We start from the raw sequence: 22,187 nt of genomic DNA, 5'->3' as shown, positions 1-22,187 counted from the left end.
GAGGGTAACCCCATTTATTTTTTTTTCCTTCTTTCAGCTAAATGTGTGTATTAACACTTAGGTTTGATTTTCTTAATTCCTTTGCAAGATTCAAGCAGGAATAAGTGAAGCAAAGTCCTTTAGTAACTTACTTTTTGTTTAGTTTAACTTTTAATATATTTTTGTATATATCATATAATGTATATTTTGCATTATTTATGCTGTACATAGCAAAAATAAAATAAAAATATAAAACCATAAAATATTTTTAAAGTTCTTTCCAGAAGAATTAGATCTATTTCTATTCTGTTTTTGTTGTTTTTGGGTTTGGTGTGTGTGTGTGTGTGTGTGTTGTGAGAGAGAAGAGAGAGAAAGACAGGAAAGGAGAGAGATGAGAAGCATCAACTTGTAGTTGTGGCATTTTAGTTGTTCATTCATTGCCTCTTATATGTGCCTCAACTGGGGGGACTCAAGCCAAGTCAGTGACCATGGGATCATATTGATGATCCCACTCTCCAGCCAGAGACCCCACCATGCTCAAGCTGGTGAGCCCATGCTGAAGCCGAATGAACCTGTGCTCAAGCTGGCGACCTTGGGGTTTCAAACTTGGACTTCAGTATCCCAGATTGACGCTCTATCCACTGTGCCACCATCAGTCAGGCTATTTCTATTCTTTTGAAAGGAGCTATAAGAAGTCTCTGCTTGCAATATATTCTTAGTGTTTAACCAATAAAGAAAAGGTGCTAAGTTAAGAATTTACATTAGAATTTATCTCTTTATGTTAGTTGTTAAGCCTAAAATATCAAAACCATTCTTATGAGCCTTTAGGGGAAAAAAGCTCAAAGTGAATAGCACTAGTAATTTTTTCCCAGTCAGGGCACATACAGAAACAGTTCTTGTCTCTCTTTCTCTCTTTTTTCCTCTCTCACTAAATCAATAAATAAAAGAATAAAAAAATTAAAAAGTGTACAGTTCAATAGTGTTAATCACATTCCCATTATTATACAGTTGTACAATCTGGAAAGATTATTGGTAGCAGGTCAAACAATTGTCTAGCCACAGTTAAATACAATCTGGTGAATTTAAAAATTCAAATTTTAGAAACATTAGAAATGCATTATTTCAAATGACGAGGTTACTAGAAGGGTTATAGTTCATGAATGTGGTAGTGAGCTAAAAATTAGTTTTCTTTTTGCCTACATTCTTCTCCTTAGGCATATTTATTTCCCCCTGTGCTTGCATTTATGACACAGACTTCCCTGCAGTCTTACATTGAGGGTATAGATCTTCTCACACAGGTGTGAGAAGACAAGAACATTCCAGCCCTCTGACATCACCCTGATCTAAAAGCTTTAGACAGAAGCACAATTTAGAAAAGCGCCATTGCATTTAAATCAGTAAGAGCTGAAGAAAAACTATGCATGAAATAGAGTCCTTACCAGGGTAGTAGACATAAGGGCAATAAATCAGTAAGCACCAGAGCACAGGATCACTTTATTCTGGCTTGGTGCCATTTATAGACACTAAAACCGGAAGGAGCAGAAATCTCTTTGAACTTATATTTGCAAAACCCTGTGCCTATTCTTTTTATCTTCTGGGTTTCCTTTATTTATTTATTTTTTCTCTTTATTTCCTCATACCATCATGCTCTCTTAGGTGCAGAATCTGCTTAGATATCTGTTTGAGGGGCCCTGATTTACATGGGGTAGCTGGCTGGCTTACCCAGAGATAGGAATGGAGGACTGAATTGGATGCAATTTGGATGTGGCTCGATAGAGGGAGTAGAGGAGCTGAGAGAAGACAGAGCGAAAGAACGTGTCTGGTGCGGTGTGCGCGCCCAAGCCGGAGCCCTGGCTGGCCAGGAGGAGGAGGGGCAGGCTGGGGGTGGTTGCCTCTAGCTGCTCCACCCTCACTTTGTGTCAGCAGGTAGAGAGCGTGATTGCAGTCTCAGGGGAGGGAGGCCGAGCTAGAACACCAATTACAAACCACAGGCTTCCTCCTCTAGGGGGTTGATCCAGAATTGTCTTTCTGGAAGGGAAGCACTCGAGTCCTTCCGAACTTTCCAAGTCCATCCATGATTCAGAGATACTGCCTTCTCTCTCTGGGATTTTTTTCTGTGTTCCTGGTAGTGAATTGTTGCTTTGCTTCTTGTCTCTGTCAAGATTTGGTCATTTTATACGCTGTTCGGGGAGAAAAAGAACTTTTGTTAGAAAGGAGATTTCAGAAATGACTTTGGATCCTCTAAGTGTTTTTAGAGTTCTTGGGGACAGTAGCTCTAACCCTGGAGTAAGTTTCTGCCTTTGACCTGCATGGCTTGTTTTTTCAGGCTGCGGAATTCCTCGGCACCTACCTGCAGTGTGGGGCACTTGGTTTGGTTGCAGAGTAAGAAGGTGGAAGAATGAGCTGCACTTGGTTAAACAGTTGAAATCTTTTTTTGAGCAGGATCTCTAAAAGCATAATTGAATTTGTTACACCCCCGTGGATTCCAGTGGGCCCTACAGCGCAACAGGTTTGCAGATTTCTTTTGAAATTCTTTTTTTTTTTTTTTCTCCCTCTGCCTCAGCAAAAGAAAGAATCTGTAGAACGGGTTCATGTTCAATTGCTTGGCTTTTCAGCACTTATTCTGAAGACTTTATAAGATTTTTAAAATTTGACCTCTGAACACTGGGCTTTGTAGTTGAAGTGTATTTATGTTTATTTAAGGGTGCTCATTTTAACATCTTAGAATCTAAGGTTTTGTTTGTACAAAGACCCAGATTCTGAGGTGGGCCTAGAAATAGCACAGACACCCTCCTCAGCCTTTTTACTTTTTCAGGGTCTTCTTAGAGCCTGTAGACTAATCACCTCCCTAACCCCCCCCTATCTTTTGTACCCCACCCCCTCAAGGAATTTGAAAACGTGTTAGGAATAGTCCTTTGTTTTACTTAAGAACTGAGAAAATTACAGATTATAAAATCGGGATAATAAAGCAGTTTCCAAAACACCTCATGGGAAATCAAAGTGTTGGGCATTCTCAAGCGGGAGAATAAAAGCTGGAATCCTTAAGAGAGGAAGAAAAGTAAAGATAGACAGTTTTTAAGTGGAAAGCTAACCTTTTCAGATGTTTTCCTAATTTGAAAGTTGGGAAAGGTTGCGATGCTCAGGATTATCCTGTAATATGTAAGGACATAAATTACCACCTGATTTATGGGCAAATTTAGATAGAACATTTAATAATTAGAGTATATTTTAAGTTCTTAAAAAATATCAATTCAATGGGCCTAGAACTTTGGCCACATTGAAATACTTTAATGTGTAAACGTTTATGAATACATTGCTGTAGCATCTTTGGACATCTCTCAAGGTGTGACCTGAAATGTTGTTCCCTATCCTTCCTCATTTAAAAGGAAAACTCTCCTGTGATCATTAGCCTTTTACCATTGACAAATTATGTGGCTTATAAAGGGCCATCTCTTTTCTGAGCTGGAGTTCTCTCTCACCTTCAATGCATGGCCTTAGTTGTTTACTTTGCCTTGTTTTGTTCATTAACATTGGGTTTAGTGGCTCGACAACTTGATGCATATGGAAGACCAGCACCAAGTGATCTGACATAATAAAAATTCAGGATGTGACATTCAACATCAAGCAAAGCGGGAGACTCCGAAGAGAAGTGGTGATATCTTTACTAATACCAGCGAAGATGGGAGAAGAGGACATGCCAGCCACAGAAGTGGGCTGAAAACACCCTCTGTCCCCCCGGTCCGGAATGCTACCTGTTCTTGGGAATATACTGTAGAGAAAGGACAGGCCCAAACTCTGCAATGGGTTTCTGAAACTGCAGCCTAAGTTCTTCCTTCATGTGTCTGGATCTGAGAACCTGCATTTGGTGTGAGCCGGTGGAAGCAGTATGCATGGCCAAAGAGCATTGCCGCAGCTGGTAGCATGAGTGGCGGCCACCAGCTGCAGCTGCCTGCCCTCTGGCCCTGGCTGCTGATGGCTACCCTGCAGGCAGGCTTCGGACGCACCGGACTGGTACTGGCAGCGGCGGTGGAGTCTGAAAGATCAGCAGAGCAGAAAGCTATTATCAGAGTGATCCCCTTGAAAATGGACCCTACAGGAAAACTGAACCTCACTTTGGAAGGTGTGTTTGCCGGTGTTGCCGAAATAACTCCAGCAGAAGGAAAACTAATGCAGGTAAGGATACCTTTATTATACTTCCCTTTCCATCTGTTTTAAACATCCCTTTTTTCTTTTGTTTCCCAAGCCAAATACTATTCAAGGGGCTTCTGTTGCTTAGCTGTTTATTTGTCTCATCTTCTAGGGCTGTTACCTTGTTGGCATTCTAACGTGAATTTTTATTTTGTACTCGAGAAGAAACCTATAAATCCTGCATTTTAGAAGCTTCTTGGCTTATTTTTAGCTCTGATATTACATTGCCTTTTTAGATACACATAGTAAGTAAGGCCTTTTACAAGTGATATATTCTAGACACAATTTTTTGATAGGTGAAATGTATGGGCTTGTATTTAATTGTGGACTGTACTTTATATCCTGTTTAAATTTGAAGTGAGCACGAAGGAGGCTGATTTTAATGGTCAGTAGCACCCTGAAATTCTAGAATGCCCTTGGAGCATATTTGATCACTGTGTCACTTTCAAAATTCAGTCAAGCTTGAATGCTATTGCTGGCTTTAGACCACGTGTGGCACCCTCTTGTTAAGCCCAAAATGGAGAGGACTGGATTACAAAATGGACACAAGGTGTAAACTTGCCTCCTTGATCACTTTGGTCCTATCTGCACATAATTTTATTATTTTCAAATTTAACCTGGTTTTTATTGACCCACTGAGTTTTTCAGACACAGTTTCAGACCAGGTGGTGATTTTGCCTATAACTCATTCATAACCCATTCTGTGTTGAATTTATGAACTGACTGGGGTCAGAGCATTTCACAGGTAAATTTGCTCTTTCCTCATGGTGAAGAGAGAGCCGACAGGGCTGTGTACCTTTCCACTGTGGCCTTTCAGTGTCTTAGTCCATAAAGTCCTGTTCTTTATTGATCACATTTTATGCTATGAAAGGGCTCTTCTTGCTGTAGCTCTTGGGCATAGATTAAAATGTTGTTAAATATGATTTATCTCAGCATCCAAGCTCAGATTTTTATTTTAGGATATGAACAAAACCAAAGTATTGTATGAGTTTATATTCTGGTCCACTTTGAAAAAGAAGATAAGAAAATTTAACAAATTATAGAATTCTCCTTTCCAAACATGGGTTTCTATATATATGATTTAGTGGTTTTTCATGATTACTTTTTAGGCAATATTTTGAAGCTGAGATAGTGAAGGGGAAGAAGAAGTGGTTGAAATGGAAGGCCTCGCTATTTAGAAAAATAAACAGGGAAAGAGACTGCATCTGGAAAAAACTGAAGAACTTTTGGATAAGGGTCGAATCATTTCATTTGAACTCTAGGATGGATGGAATTAGGAACATTTAAAAACTGAAACATAAATCATTTTGAATACAACAATTGCAAAGGAAACTTCCTTCCTGGCTTTCCCTTGTTAACACCCTGAATCATGAGGAATGTGCTCCATTTTCATTTTTCACTCTAAGCTATTTTACTCTAGAACCATACTTTGGTCTCAGGTCTTTGGGAGCCGTTCTAAGCTTTGTGCCTTCTTGACATCCCACAGCAGCGGCATGTCCAGCAGGTTAGTTATATACTGCATAAACTCGTGTCCTTTTTATCTTAAATTTTTTGTCTTCTCTCATAAAGCTCTACATCAAGTTTCTGTGTGTTCATAAAGAAGAAGGTGTATCAGAGACACTATCTGGCATTCCCTTTGCCAGTTATAATTTTGCCAATCATTATATCTTCTCTCATTTTGCCCTTTTCCTCACTCTGGTAAAATTTGTTAAATTTTTTTAGCTGTTAATGTTGAGCCTGTTAGTATACTTTAAGTACTGGCTATTTTGTGAAGAGGAATTTCACTGTGTCTGTTACTTAGCAAGGCCTTGCAGGCTTTGTGCTAGATTCACAGTTGGCATGATTGGCAATTTTCAGTCTTTCTATACCTTTTTATGTCCATATAAGCTTCTTCTAGGTCCACAATAAATTTGTCAACTGGCCTAGTATTAGTCTGGAGACTTTCAGTATTGCTCCTGGTTTATTGTCTACAAATCAGTTTTTAACCTACAATAGTTACTCAATTTTCTTAATAGTCTCTTAGGAGAGAATTATTTTTGAACTGCAAAAACAACCTTTTGAATGATAAGCTTCAGTTTTTCTTTATTCACTGTTTGATTAACTCTTTCAAAGAACTCTCGTATGTTGGGGACACACGGTTTTACAGTTCTAGAACCCAGGCTGTTCACTTCTTATCAGATCACACTGCACTCAGGTCTACTCAGCTGTGGTTAACCAAGCCTTTCATTTAACCGAAGGTCTGTTTGTATCTCCTAGAGGTGTGCTTTGCTCTACTTTAGCTGTCCTGGTGGATAGGTGTACCCTGGTGCCACAGATCTAGAGGGCTCTTGTCTGTTGGCCTTGAGGAATTTTGGATAAGTCTATGTAACTCTATCTATGAATGAATTATTCCAGCTGCCTGTTAAGCTAGATTGTCTCTGAAGATGCAGTCAGGTCTTTGTAAAACTGGGGGGGTGGGGGAGGCGGTGTTATGGATTGGGAAATGTAAAGGCATGAAAACAGTGATTTTAAAAAATAATAACCTTATTGTGGTTTCTGGAATTCTCTGGGAGTTTCAGAAACTCTTTAACATAATGCTCAATGGATTCAAGGAATATAGTTTCATAAGGAACAAATCAACTAGATTTTCACTTGTATTACAATTTTAATATTTCTTAGACAATCAAAGACATACATCCCTTGACAGTATGCCCCCAATTTGTTTAATAATAGACGGACCATAGAATTGTCTTTAAAATAATGTTGCTTGTCTCAATATCATCTGATAGCTGTGCAAACGAGGATGTTAAAGGCCAGGCCTTGATGAATTTTTGCCCTGATTCTTATACCTCACTTTTTGTGCTTAGTGTTTTTTTTTTTACCACAGTAATAATACATTTTACAAATGAAACTAGACCACCTTCTAGCTTCTTTTTAATTTTCCCATTGATTTGAGAGAAAGAAGCATCAACTCACCGTTCCACTTAGTTGTGTGCTCATTGATTGCTTCTGGTGTGTGCCCTGACGGGGGGTGGAACCTGTGACCACAGTGCACCTGCGGCGACACTTTATCCATTGAGCAACACGGCCAGGGCTACGAGATATGTTTAAAATTTTAAATTGTAATATTCTTTTTATAGTACTAGAAGAAAAAGTAGAGTAAGGAATGTTGCTTTTGCTATATTCTTCCGTTTCAAAACTCCCCATCTTAGCCCTAACCAAATCATGTTTTCCTTTCTTCTTTCCCCAGATGCTTCTCTGCATTACGTATCATTCCACACCCCTGTGCCGTTGGCCAGTGTCTTAGGTTCGTCCTGCGTTTGCCACAATCTCTGCCTCTGCCTTTCTTCTCATTTCCTTCTACATTTTTGTCTGATTCCACTTAATTTTTATATTTGGGATAACTTCCCTTCCACTGCTATTCTGGTCAGTATTTTCCTAACTAGCCATCAAAAATCCATGCCAAAAAGGACTTCTAACTCTGTGTAGTGATGGATGTTAACTGAACTTATTATGATAATTATTTCACAATATATACCTATATCAAGTTATGCTGTACACCTAAAACTAATACAATGTTATATGTCAATTATATCTCAATTAAAAGAGAGAGAGAGAGAGAGAGACAGTGGGAGACCAAAAAATCCATTTCAAGGAAACTTTCTAGATTTCCTAAGTATGGAAGTGACGGATAAGGAAAACTATCAATAAATAACAGTGATCATAACTTCTTACTGTTTTTATTTTCCATTTGAATACATTCTTCTCTTGGTTTCTACCATTGTTCATGGGAAATGTGCTAGAGCTTAGGTATTGTAATTGTTCTATTTTCCGGTTTGTTTTCAATGTTTGTTTATATTATTGCTAGTAGTAGGGTTGCCACCACTTCTAAAAGTGATGTCTTATCTTCTTTCTCGATTTTTGTTCCTTATTCACAAATGTTATTAGAGGGACAACCCCAAGTTAATCTTTTCTTCTCAAAGCAAAAGAAACAGAGGATCTTAGTGTAGTGCAAGAGAGGTCACCAGGTCTTCAACCATCACACTCTTCCTGTTCAGCTGGTTGTCCTGGATTTTCTTAGACTTCAGGATAAATTGATGCTCAAGATTAGAATGTGCTGCCCTGAGGCTTCAGACCTGCAGTGGGAGCTGCGGCAGTGAACACCTCCTAGGCAAATTCCCCCTTGCGTGATGTCTCTGCTTGCCCCTTAATTTACCGATTAGTCAACATCTAGTTATCCTATCTTTGCATTTTCACTTTATTTGTAGTCAGGTCCTGAACTGAATAGTTTGGGGAGGGAAAGAAAACTTTATTATAAAGTTTTGGACAAAGTCAGAGAGATAATGCTATGTAGCAAAATGGTAGGTAACAAAGTGACTAAAGTGTGACTCAGGGGACTGACTCTGAGCTCTGACTCTGTCATTAAGCAGTTGGGTGATGTGAGACAAAGTGGTTTTCACTTTCCTAGGCTTTAGATTTCATATCTGTCAGGTGGAGGGATTGAAATAGAATAGTGAACCACAAACTTATGTTGTGAACTTTACAGGTATGAACTCACTGACTCTTCACAACAACTTCATGAGCGAAGTACAGTACTTTTATTTTTCACATTTTTACAGCTAGGGAAACTGAGACTCAAACTGAATATCTGCCAAGGTCACGACCGTAACTAGTACAGGGCATAGTTGGAACTTGAACCCCAGAGCACAGGCTTTTCCAGCTCTGAAATTCCATACATCTAGGAATGCCATAGAGGCTTTGTGTAAATGACCAACTCCTGTCTATAGTAGAAAGGAATGACAATGATGGGCGTTATTCTCTGAGATTGATCCAGAAAACACAATATCCTACTAACTTCTGATAACCTCTGCATTTCTTGTACTCTCTGATTTGTGTTTCATCTGCAAAGATATTTGAGAAGCAATATACCAGGCCTATGGTCAATTTCTAATAAGGAATGACATAATAGATTTTGAAACAGCATCCATTGAACCATCATTGTGCAAGTTAAGAGTTCCTTGGAAGCAGAGATTTCAAAGATTTTGTGATTTTGCTTTGAGGCCAGCCTTTAAAAGACGTATTAATATTCAGGGTGCAGTCAACTGCCAGTTATTTATGTTAATGGAGGTGCAGATAATCCAATTAATTTATAATTGACTTTGGAAACTAGTCAGAAGTGCATTATCAGATGTAGTTCCTCTGTGTGCACAAACAGTCGTGGGTGCCTGCCTCCTGCAGTGCCAGCTCTGAGCCTTCTTGACTTGGCTTTGTTGTTAGAGGCCTGGCACCCAGAGGACAGAAGGGAGCTGCAGAATATTGTTTTTAAGTTAAGAAGATATCTCTTTTATGAGTAGCCATCAAACGGACTTGTATATATAATAGTTTAATACTTCAAGTGGATTCCAGTGAAAGTTTTGGAAGGTCAAATTCATAAATCTCTGTGGTCAGTAGGAGGTAATGAATGAGCAGTGCCCTGGTTATTGTCCCTGTCAGTCTAGTTAGTGTCCACTTAGCTGATTCCGGGGCTATAAATTTCCATGGCTTTTGTAGTAAATGTGTGTGTGGGTGGGGCTAACTCTTTATCTAAAAATTAGCCATAGTTTAATTTTTATGCAGTATTAAGGATATTCCTGGGCTTGTGGTTAGTTTGATTTGTTTGTTTTCAATAGGTTTTGCCTTTATATGTTATTCAATGAAAAGTGTTTTCTTGGAACTTTTTTTTTTTTTTGCTTTTCTCTTTTATTTTTTTCAAAGTGCTAAGTAGAGTAAAGGAAAAAGATGTTGTAAATGATGAATATAGTATTATAAATGTACTGTCAGGAACCAGAATCATTAACAAGGTATTATTAGAGAAGAATGTGATAACGATGTTCCATTGAATTTATGTTTTCTTCCAAGAAGCTTAAAATGATTCACTAATATGTGCAAGCCAGATAAGAACAGGTGATATTTACTTTATTTTACAGAAAAGAAAACATAGTGGGGAAGAGAAAACAAGTACATTGTCCAAGAACAAAGCTACACAGAGATGGTCCCGGGCTCTTTGTAGGCAAGAGATGAGTGATCCAATTTTTAGGATATCCAAGGCTGTGGCCTTCTCAGGGGCCACTTCTACCAAGTGAGAATCCTGAAAAGCTAAAAGATTGTCAGTGCCCGAGATCTCCTCTGTTTGGACCTACACGGCTCAGTGTGAAAATTCAGTCAGAAAACTATTGGGGAAGTGCTTTGCCAACTCCGGGTCTCAAAAAGCCCTGTGAGCCAGTGCCCTGGCCTGCATTTATTGTTCTTTTGAGAATTGTAATTAGAGTAAAAGTCAGCCTTTACAGTGAATGGTAGAGCTCTTGGGATGGCCTGCACCCTCCCCTCCCCTCCCCTCCCCTCCTCCCTTCCCTCTCCTCCCCTCCCCCCTTCCCTCCCCTCCCCTCCCCTACCACCCCCCCCCCCCCAGCCACTCTGACCGCCTTGTTGTCCTTCAGCTGTCCTTCAATTAAACCAGGCAACTTCCACTGCAGGGCCTTTCTGGTTGCTGGTCCCACTTACACCCCAGTTACTGTCTACTCTTAGTCTTTCAGATGTCACCCCAAGTGTCAAATGTACTTTCTCTGTGAGGCTTGTCTAGACCAGAGGTCCCCAAACTTTTTACACAGGGGGCCAGTTCACTGTCCCTCAGACCGTTGGAGGGCCAGACTATAAAAAAAACCATGAACAAATCCCTATGCACACTGCTCATATCTTATTTTAAAGTAAAAAAACAAAACTGGAACAAATACAATATTTAAAATAAAAAACAAGTAAATTTCAATCAACAAACTGACCAGTATTTCAATGGGAACTATGGGCCTGCTTTTGGCTGATGAGATGGCCAATGTGCTCCTCACTGACCACCAATGAAAGAGGTGCCCCTTCTGGAAGTGCTGCGGGGGCCAGATGAATGGCCTCAGGGGGCCGCATGCGGCCTGTGGGCCGTAGTTTGGGGACCCCTGGTCTAGACCGTCCTATTCCGAAGGACTCTTCCTATCTGCCCTCCCCAGTCGTGTCTCCTCCCCTGCTTTAGTTTCCTTTATGACCCCATTGCCACAGGGCGTACTGTAGTGTGTTACTTCCGTAGTTGTCCGACTCCCCATGTAGGTTATGAGTTCTGTGAAAGCAGGGATTTTTGTCTCTAGTACGGAGCTATATTCTGGGGAATAGTGCCTTGGTATATACTTAGTGACTTAGACACAGTAGGTACTCAATGAACATTTAATGAATGAATATAAGGAACGTGATGGTGCTAACTGATAGCTGAGAGATAACTTGAGGATGGAACAGCCTTATTTATCTCATCATACTTGAAGTGCACTATGAGGTCAGTTATTTTGAGTGCCTTGGGTTTGATATAGCATGCTCAATTCATTAACTGCTCTGTCCTACTGACAGTGTCTCCTTGATTGTTATTTCCAAATTATAAACAATATGTTTGAGGTGCTCTTTATACAGTATATTTACATATTTTTTTCTTCTAGCAAGAGAGAGAGGAGGCCTGACCTGTGGTGGTGCAGTGGATAAAGCGTCAACCAGGAAACGCTGAGGTTGCCGGTTCAAAACCCTGGTCTTGCCTGGTCAAGGCACATATGGGAGTTGATGCTTCTTGCTCCTCCCCCCCCTCCCCTCTCTATAATGAATAAATAAAATCTTTAAAAAAAAAAAAGACGGAGAGGAAAGGGGACAGGGGTGGGGGTGGGAGGGAGGGAGAGAGATGAGAAGCATCAACTTGTAATTGTAGCACTTTAGTTGTTCATAGATTGCTTCTCATACTTGCCTTCACTGGGGGCTCCAGCTGAGCCAGTGCCCCCTTGCTCAAGCCAGTGACCTTGGGCTCAAGCCAGCGACCTTGGGCTTCAAGCCAGCAACCTTTGGGCTCAAGCTGTGACTATGGGATCGTGTGGATGATGCTAGGCTCAAGCTGACGACCCCGTGTTCAAGCTGGATTGTGTTCAAGCCAGCAACCTTGGGGTTTTGAATCTGGGACTTCATCATCCCAGGTCAACACTATCTACTGTACCACCACCAGTCAGGCTAACAACATTTAATTTGGTTTAAGAGCTCAACCCTTGCTTTTTAGGAAATTTTGATTTTCCAAGAGAGATTTATTGGGGTACTGACTTTAAATCAGTAATAAATTATTGGCATATAGTATATCCAAAGGACCCCATCTTCTCAATCCTTAAGCTTGTGATTCCCAGTTCTTGTTTTGAGATATCCTAAAACAGAGCTTTTCAATCTTCTTTTTGTGTCACAGGCCCTCTTAGACTGTGATGAAAGTTATTGGCCATATGTACTTAACATACAATTTTGCATAAAGTCTCAGTGAGTTGAGAATCTTCGAGACATGTGTAGGAATCTAAGGATACAAGACCAAGAGCTGCTATCTTAGAATAATCCTAATTATTTCAAGAAATGAAACCAAATTCTCAAATTTGCTGTCAGTTTACTTAATTTAAAAGGTATTTGTGTACATTATTTGAAGTCAAACAGATAATATTGTGATGCAATTATAAGAAGGTTAGTCTGAACTAAGATCACCTTAAATGTAAAAATTGGTATCTGACAAAGATCTGCTTATGTGTAGTAAAAAAAAAAGGTGCTCTCCAAATGTTAAGCGAAACTGTACATCAATTAAAAGAATGCTTACAACTTACCTTATGGTGATTTCACTTAAAAGACTCATGCGAATAAAGACTATTTTACTAATATGTTTTGATGTAAATAGAACAGTTGTGACTGTGTATATTTAGCTAGTAAATTGGGAGAACAGAAGCTATTATATAAAACTAACTTTGGTTACTTTCAATCTCTGTGGTTTCTATTCTTTAAGCTCCATTGCTTTTCCTAAGGTAGGTTTCCTTGGGCTCTTAAGTTTCTATATGCTATAATAGAAAACTTTGTATCTCTTTTTAAAGGTTTATTGTTGATTGCTGGTTTGTTTATATTTAAAGAATGGATAAGCTACTTTACAGCTGGTTTGTTTATATTTAAAGAATGGATAAGCTACTTTACATACTCTTATCTGAGTTCATGGATATATTTTGTTTTGGTTTGATACTTTTTATACATTAGAGTTTGCGTATAATTTGCAAAGTCAGAAACATCAAAATAATTTCTTAGGTTTTTTTTTTTTTTTTTTTAATTGTGAACACAAAGGCTCACATTTTTCCTGGAGATAGGAAATTAAATTCTGATCCCTGAATATAAAGCAGTGGTAATTGTTCCTTTGAGACCACTGTCTGTTTGTTTTAATCTAGAATACTTCCCTTATGATAGAAATCAATCACAATACAACTGTAACTTTAACAACATTCAGTTATGTACCTAATAATTTCATCCATGCTATAATATACCAAAGGTGTACTATTGTTCATATATGAATATATAACAATTGAGAAATATTGTTGCTATTGTTATTTTGTAGAAACTTAGGATAAGACTAAAGGCCTTAAATCTTACTCCTACTAATCTTGCAGTTTCCTAAAAAATGATTACAGATTCCCATTACTCTCCCCCCTAAACAATCTTGTGTATTATCCACTGTAAAAAAATCTTTTATGTGATTCAGGTTTCATGTTTGGTTTTTTTTCCCATTTTTATATCTTTTATGTAGCAGTATATTGGTTATCAGACTTTAAAATTCTTGTGGTCAAGTATTATTTATTTATTTATTTATTTATTTTCTTGTGGTCAAGTATTTTTTAAAAAAACTTTGTGGCCTGACCAGGCGGTGGCGCAGTGGATAGAGCATTGGACTGGGATGCAGAGGACCCAGGTTCGAGATCCCAAGGTCACCAGATTGAGCGTGGGCTCATCTGGTTTGAGCAAAAAGCCCACCAGCTTGAACCCAAGGTTGCTGGCTCCAGCAAGGGGTTACTCGGTCTGCTGAAGGCCCGCGGTCAAGGCACATATGAGAAAGCAATCAATGAACAACTAAGGTGTTGCAACATGCAATGAAAAACTAATGATTGATGCTTCTCATCTCTCTCCATTCCTGTCTGTCTGTCCCTATCTATCCCTCTCTCTCTCTGAAAAAACAAAACAAAAATACAACTTTGTGAAAGACTTTATTGGTTGTGTACTGGAATTAAGTCCTATTTGGTTTTTCATACTGAGGGTCAAATACTTTTGGGAGAGAGGGGAAGAGGGATAGGCTCTTCCCATTTGTAAAATATAATCATCAAATTTCAAGCTAGAAGGAACACGTAATTTAGTCATTTCATTTTACAGAGGAAGAAACAGACTCAGAGGTGTTAGTGGTCTGCCAGTCAAAGAACTGTCAATCTCCTGCCATATCTTACTGGCCACGATGTTCAGTAAACCCAGTTTATTTATTTAAATTATTTTGGATCATGGCAGGGAGATGAGAAAGCAGATGTTGGCAGAGATTTTTCCCCTGAACATTCTATAAAGAAGATACTAAAGACTGCCATAGGATCTCTTTCCTCTTTGGTCCCTAGTCAATTAGAAGGCATACTTCACAACAGGTCAACAAATGCCTCGCTGCAGCTTAGTGTTACATTATGGGGTACATATGACATTTACTCTGCCGTGGAATCACTGCACAGCAGTAGAGGCTCTTTATGAAGCGCAGGCTAGTAATCTTCCTGACTGCGGGAGCTGCACTGGGTTCTCTTGATGTCTTATGATGTGGGTCTCCTACTGGGGACCAGATGCTGTGGCAGGTCCTGTAGGAACACCGAGAACAGCATCCGAGCCTAGCCCAACTGAGGAGGGTCAGCTTAAACAGCAGAAGGCAGTCTGTGATGGGTGCCAAATGAGGGTGCAGGCATAGACACATTAGAATGCTGAGTTTCATTTTCTCAGGACTCATTCAAATGACTGGTAATTCTGTCTCAAGGAGTTAGTTCCCTGTAATTGAAGAAAGTACAAAAAATATAAAATTTTAACCTAGGCAACTTAAAGCTACAGGACAACTAAACCCAGTCATACTTTCTAATTTTCTCTATCAGTTAAATATTGGTTATAATATTGCCTGTATAAATATTTCTGTATGTGTAGTACTCATCTGTAGCATGTTTTTTAGAAGTATAAGAAACTAAACACCATGACTTTCTTTTCAAATTGCAAACTGAATTTCTATAATGTGTGAGAAGTTCCTGTTAAATTGTATTAAAATTAAAAAAGAAGGTTGAGCTATAAATACAATTTAACATATTGGAAATTCTGTTTGAATTGATAATCTCACATTCTTGCTTTTAATTCTTCTGCATAGGGAAGAAGTAAGTACTAAGACCATGTGGAATATAAAGATTATATGACTGTCATCTTAATTTAGCAAAATTTGTTTTTAATACCAAGGTTTTTAAAAATTATTGAGGTTAGTCACTAGTATCTATTATTCCCATTCTCTGAAGTTTGTTGCTTTCAGTATAATATCAGGGATCTGAAGGACCGACTCAAGAGGATGTGCATTATCCGCTGTGCCAACAACAGGTTATTACTTGCTCTAGAATTAGTAAGCTGTATGGTATATAGTGTATATTTTTATCATCCTTAGAGATTACGTGGGTTTGGTTGTCCCCTTTGGATATGAAAAGTCCACAGGTGATTTATGTTCATTTTAAAAATAAAAGCAAGTCACTTAACCTTTCATCTGTTGGGGTAGAGTTATGGGGTAACTACAGAATCTTTAAGATCCTTTCTTTATTTAAATATTTTAATTTTGGTGTTTTATTATTTTACGTTTTTATTGACTTTATGGAGGTGACACTGGTCAATAAAACTATAGGTTTCAGGTGTACAGTTGTAGAATACATCATCTGTATAATTATTTATTTATTTTTTACAGAGACAAGGAGTGAGTCAGAGAGAGGGATAGACAGGGACAGACAGACAGGAATAGAGAGAGATGAGAAGCATCAATCATTAGTTTTTCATTGCGTGTTGCAACACCTTAGTTGTTCATTGATTGCTTTCTCATATGTGCCTTGACCGCGGGCCTTCAGCAGACCGAGTAACCCCTTGCTGGAGCCAGCGACCTTGGGTCCAAGCTGGTGAGCTTTTGCTCAAACCAGATGAGCCCATACTCAAGCTGACAACCTTGGGGGTCTCGAACCCGGGTCCTCTGCATCCCAGTCCGACGCTCATCCAAGTCCACTGCACCATCGCCTGGTCAGGCGCATCTGTATAATTAATGTATTGTGTGTTCACCATCCCAACAGCTCTACACATTTAGAGTTTATGCTTATTCTGGAAATAGACTTCGTATACTAAAGGGATATGGGATGTGTAACTTGCTTATTTATTTCTTTTCCCTGACATGAAATTTGTTTGGTAGTTGGTACAAAAGAATCTGACCAAAGTCACACAGCAGGTTGTGGCAGACTAAGCATTGGACTCGGTAGTGCTCCTGTTCCTCTGGCCCTGAACTGTCTTTACATTCAGTTAACACACAGAAGGCGTTTTTCTCTGGACTTTCATGTTTTAAAGTGTCTGTAGTGAATCGAGGGCCCTTATTCAGAATCCTTCAAGGCTGTCCCAGTGGCCAGACCACGCTGCCTTCAGTCACCTCCATCTAAGTGAGTCTGAATCTCTGAATCTTAGGAAAGGGCCACAGGAGTAGAAGAGGGGTGATGCATCTGACTTTAAAATACTTTGTGAGGTTGCTTTTAGAGATAAGCTGAATACTGGAAGTAAGACAGCTGGTAGATATGTGGGGCTGGGAGCTAGAGCCCCAGTGTGTAAGCATCTGGAGGTGTCTGGGAGGAGTGGAAGTAGGGCTATCTGATTAGGAACTGTGCTTTGTTATTAAACCACGACTCTCTGCATTGTGTGTCCCAGAGCTGGAAAGCTGCTGGCAAAAAAAAAAAAGAAAAAAGAAAAAAAAAAAAGAAGTGAAGGGCTGTTTGTTGCTGAGGGCCCTGAGGTAGACACCAGAGCGTCTTCTCGTCTTCTCGGAGGCCCACACGGAGGCAGCTTGTATGGGCAGGCCCGCTCCTCAAAGGCCGGGAATCGGATTCTTTCCCCAGGGGGTTTCCAGCTAGTTTGCACTTCAGAAAAATTTTTTCTTTCTCCTGCTATTTACGCATTGCAAAGAATTTTCTTCCAGCCAAAGAAATGGTTTTATAATCAAAGATGCTTGTCCTTAGTTGTTGAACATCAAAGAAAGTTTGGAGGAGACTGGGGGGATTATGTGAACGCCTAGAATTGATTTCAAATGCAGACTTGCAACATTAGCAAGTCCCAGAAAGAATATGCTCATCTCAGAGCCAGGAGAGAGCCTGAGATGACTGAGTCTGTACTCTTCCCTAAGATACAACCGAGTTGAGTAGCTCTATCTGGATTTAACCCCTGTCTGTGTAGTTACTGAGCTCCTTACTGGAAGAGAGGTACCTTCTTCTGCCTGCTCTTAACACCTGACAGACTGGGAAACATCAGATTCTAATGATAAACTTGAAACAACAACGACAAAAACACCTTTTTTAACCTTCACGACTTCAAGTCTTAGGGATTTCAGGTTTCTCCCTGGGCAGTTGATGATATCACCAGTGTTGGGGAGTCACATTCCCTGCATACCCTGCTGTCTTTGAGGTATTGATGATGTCATTCTCACCCATAGAGGAAAACCTCTGCACCCCGAGGGCCTGAACTCAGGTCTTGGCAAGTAAATGAAGGAGGAACTTACTTTTGGATTTAAACTGTTTGCTTGAGTCAGGTATAAAGAGGCACAACCACTCTAAGTACTAGCTTCACGGCCTCATCTCTGGGGCCTGAATAGACCATTTGTCATTTAGGGAGAACCAGGATTGCAACTTTAAGAAATTATTTACTGGGTAAGAACAATGATTCATTTAACATTTTAGTTCTTGCACTTTGGGACATTTATAGGACATTGTTCTCAGAGATTATGGCTCCTTCTTAAAGATCCTTCTCTGAACCCATGCATTTTTCCAAGCTTTTCTGGAACCTGTTTATAGATTATCCAATTTTCCTCCCTAGAGCAGGTTAACAACAAGAATTAAGCAAAATAAAGTGATGGACAGGACAGATGCAGGCAGAATTATGCCCCAGGCAAAGTACATTCTTGTTATTTTAATCTTGGCTCTGTGATTATGAACAGAAGAAAGAATTTGCTCTAGAAGACTTCCAACCTCTTTCTATCCCTTCAGTCACGACCACAAAGTAGTGGTTGGAAATAGAATTCCAAGAACACCAAAAATGCTCAGTTTCCAATAGTGGCAGCTACAGTGGCCCCACAAAGATACTTTGAGCACTCTTCCTCAGAGCCTTCCTTTGGTGTCCTTGTGGTGGCCAGGAGCCGGTGCCATCAATCACAAAGGCTTGCTCAGAAGACAAACCTGGTACAAATGTCAGCTGTCTCGCTTTGCCACCAGCAACAATCCTTCATATTTTCACTCTGTTCTGAACTAACCGTCTTTTTGATGAAATCATCAGCTCACCAAGTCTCACAAAATTTCAAATGCCCTAGGCCAGGGTTCAGGAACTTACAGCTCGCGAGCCAGATGTGGCTCTTTTGATGGCTGCATGTGGCTTGCAGACAAATCTTTAATAAAAATAATAATAACGTTAAAAATATAAAACATTCTCATGTATTACAATCCATTCATTTCCTACCGCTCATGTTCATGGTTGAGGGTGGCTGGAGCCAATCACATCTGTCCTCCGGGACAACACCAAATTTTTGTTGGATAATGCATAACATACACGAGTCGTTGTGAGGTCAGGAAGTAAACTTCCCTCCTTTTAATCAAGTAGTCAGCTAGCTAATTGCAGAAACCCTTTTGACGAAGAAGATGGCTAAAAGAAAAAAAGATGAGGAGTATCGTACATTTCAGCAGAATTGGCCTTTGTGGAGAGGGCAGGTTCTGCAGTGTGTCTAATATGCAATGATAAAATTGCATCGATGAGACGGTCAAATATAAAGCAGCACTTCGACACACGCCATACTACATTTGCATCGAAATATCCAGCGGAGGACAGCTGGTAGAAAGCATGTCAAGAGCTACTGTGCAGAGTGCAAGCTAGTCAGCAGCAACTCCATGTTTGGACCCAACAAGGTGAATGGAATTCAGCTAGCTTTGCTGGTGCTTTAGCAATTTTGAGAAACAGAAAGCCATTCACAGATGGGGAGTGTGCCAAAACATTTATGCTTGATGTTGCCAGTAAACTTTTTGAAGACTTTTCGGATAAAGACAATCAAACAAATAAAAGACATGTCTCTGTTGGCAAGAACTGTTCATGATCGTACCATCATGATGGCAAATCAAATTGAGGCAACACAAGTGAAGGACATAAATGCAGCACCATTTGTTCTCTTGTTTTGGATGAGTCAACAGATGTAAGTCATTTATCCCAATTCACTGTGATTGCAAGGTATGCTGTCAGTGACATACTACGTGAAGAAAGTCTTGCTGTTTTGCCTATGAAAGAAACAACAAGAGGGGAGGATTTATTCAAGTCTTTCACTGAGTTCACTAAAGAAAAAAAATCGGCCCTGGCTAGTTGGCTCAGTGGTAGAGCATCGGCCTGGTGTGCAGGAGTCCCGGGTTCGATTCCCGGCCAGGGCACACAGGAGAAGCGTCCACCTGCTTCTCCACCCCTCCCCCTCTCCTTCCTCTCTCTCTCTCTCTCTTCTCCTCCCGCAGCCAGGGCTCCACTGGAGCAAAGTTTGCCCGGGCACTGAGGATGGCTCTGTGACCTTTGCCTCAGGCACTAGAGTGGCTCTGATTGCGGCAGAGTGATGCTCCAGATGGGCAGAGCATCGCCCCCTGGTGGGCATGCCGGGTGGATCCCGGTCAGGCGCATGCAGGAGTCTGTCTGACTGCCTCCCCATTTCCAGCTTTGGAAAAATACAAAAAAGAAGAAAAAAAATCTACCGATGGATAAACGTATTTCGGTGTGTACTGATGGTGCACCGTGCATGGTGGGGAAAAACAGAGGATTCGTAGCGCTTCTTCGTGAACATGAAAAGAGACCTATCCTAAGTTTTCACTGCATCCTACATCAGGAGGTGCTTTGTGCTCAGATGTGTGGAGAGCAGCTTGGTGAGGTGATGTCGCTGGTCAATCGGGTGGTCAACTTTATTGTTGCCCGAGCTTTAAATGATCGCCAGTTTAAAACACTGCTGGATGAAGTTGGGAATAATTATCCTGGTCTGCTTCTGCACAGCAATGTGCGTTGGTTGTCAAGAGGGAAGGTGCTCAGCCGTTTTGCGGCTTGTCTTTGTGAAATCCGGACTTTTCTTTTTTTTTTTTTTTGTATTTTTCTGAAGCTGTAAACGGGGAGAGACAGTCAGACAGACTCCCACATGCGCCCGACCGGGATCCACCCGGCACGCCCACCAGGGGGCGATGCTGTGTCCCTCCGGGGCGTTGCTCTGTTGCAACCAGAGCCACTCTAGTGCCTGGAGCAGAGGCCAAGGAGTCATCCCCGGGCCATCTTTGCTCCAATGGAGCCTTGGCTGCTGGAGGGGAAGAGAGAGACAGAGAGGAAGGAGAGGGGGAGGGGTGGAGAAGCAGATGGACGCTTCTCCTGTGTGCCCTGGCTGGGAATCGAACCCGGGACTCCTGCACGCCAGGCCAACGCTCTACCACTGAGCCAACCGGCCAGGGCCCGGACTTTTCTTGAAATGAAAAACATCAAGCATCCTGAGTTAGCTAACACTGAGTGGCTCCTGAAGTTCTACTATCTCATGGACATGACTGAACATCTGAACCAGCTCAATGTGAAAACGCAAGGCGTTGGAAATACAGTCTTATCTCTTCAACAAGCAGTGTTTGCATTTGAAAACAAGCTGGAACCCTTCATCGCTGACATTGAAACAGGTCATTTACTACACTTTGAAAAACTGGGAGAGTTTAAAGATGCATGCACAGCAAGTGACCCTGCTCAACATCTTGGTCTCCAGCAGCTAGTGGGCTTCACATCTAATCTCCTGCAGTCATTCAAAACGCACTTTGGAGAATTTCGTGAGCGCACTCGTCTTTTTAAGTTCATCATCCATCCACACAAGTGTGCAGTGGACAGCACCGACCTGAGTTACATCCCTGGTGTCTCCATCAGAGATTTTGAGCTACAAAGCTGCTGACCTGAAGGCCTCAGACATGTGGGTGAGTAAGTTCAAGTCCGTGAATGAAGATTTGGAAAGACTTGCATGACAGCAAGCAGAGTTGGCGAGCAAACAAACACAAATGGGGAGAAATGAAAAAACTTCAACCCATGGACCAGCTGATTGTCAAAACTTGGAATGCGCTTCCCGTCACATACCACAAACTGCAGCGTGTGTGTATTGTTGTGCTGACAATGTTTGGCTTTACATATGCATGTGAGCAGTCTTTCTCACATCTAAAGAACGTTAAGACCAACCTACGATCACGTTTAACGGGTGGATGTCTCGACGCCTGCATGATGCTTAACCTCACCACAGATCAACCAGACTACAAAGCCATCAGCAAAACCATGCAGCACTAGAAGTCACTAACTTTATTCATCATTGGTTAGCAACAGCATAACAGCGTTATTAAAAAGAATTCAGAGACTTATTGTATTGAATATTTTAAAAGTGTTGGTCTTACATAAAATGCACACATTTACTTGTATTTAGTGTTAAACATACTGTATGGCTCTCACGGAATTACATTTTAAAATATGTGGCGTTCATGGCTCTCTCAGCCAAAAAGGTTCCCGACCCCTGCCCTAGGTTGTACTAGGAAGGGAAGTCAGGATGTGTGGGGTAGGCAGGATTTGCTGAAGGTTTATTATATATATTCCACTCTACAATGCGAAATTGGTTGTTACTCCCGTGCAGGTATTGGGTTATAGTTTGGGAGGTTCTTTTGTTTTACACTAAGAATTCATGTGTCAATTTCACTGAAATATAAGTGTCCCTTTAGTTCATATAGGGGACTAGGGAGGGGATTGAACTGTATGGGAAGATCCCAACCTGCCATTGACCTCTCCTGTTTGTAATCTTCTTTCTCCTGAGCTGATAGATAATTGAACCAAATTAGTGGTGTTATATAAAATACCCT

General features: G+C 40.6%; 1 protein-coding gene across 1 annotated transcript in view; it reads left to right on the top strand.

Annotated features, from left to right (window-relative positions):
• Positions 1 to 1,936: 1,936 nt before the first annotated feature.
• The window catches only part of RNF43 (ring finger protein 43), a 70,034-nt gene continuing 49,783 nt past the window's right edge, over positions 1,937 to 22,187 (top strand). The window contains exons 1-2 of the mRNA XM_066264064.1: positions 1,937 to 2,488; positions 3,520 to 4,152. Coding sequence (XP_066120161.1) covers positions 3,901 to 4,152 — 252 coding nt within the window. The 5' untranslated portion in view covers positions 1,937 to 2,488; positions 3,520 to 3,900. The remainder of the gene's footprint in view (positions 2,489 to 3,519; positions 4,153 to 22,187) is intronic.

Source organism: Saccopteryx bilineata, chromosome 2 (assembly GCF_036850765.1).
Source record: "Saccopteryx bilineata isolate mSacBil1 chromosome 2, mSacBil1_pri_phased_curated, whole genome shotgun sequence".
Classification (NCBI taxonomy): Eukaryota; Metazoa; Chordata; class Mammalia; order Chiroptera; family Emballonuridae; genus Saccopteryx; species Saccopteryx bilineata.
The sequence above is the reverse complement of the archived record's forward strand: the minus strand, read 5'-3'. Positions and strand labels throughout refer to the sequence as shown.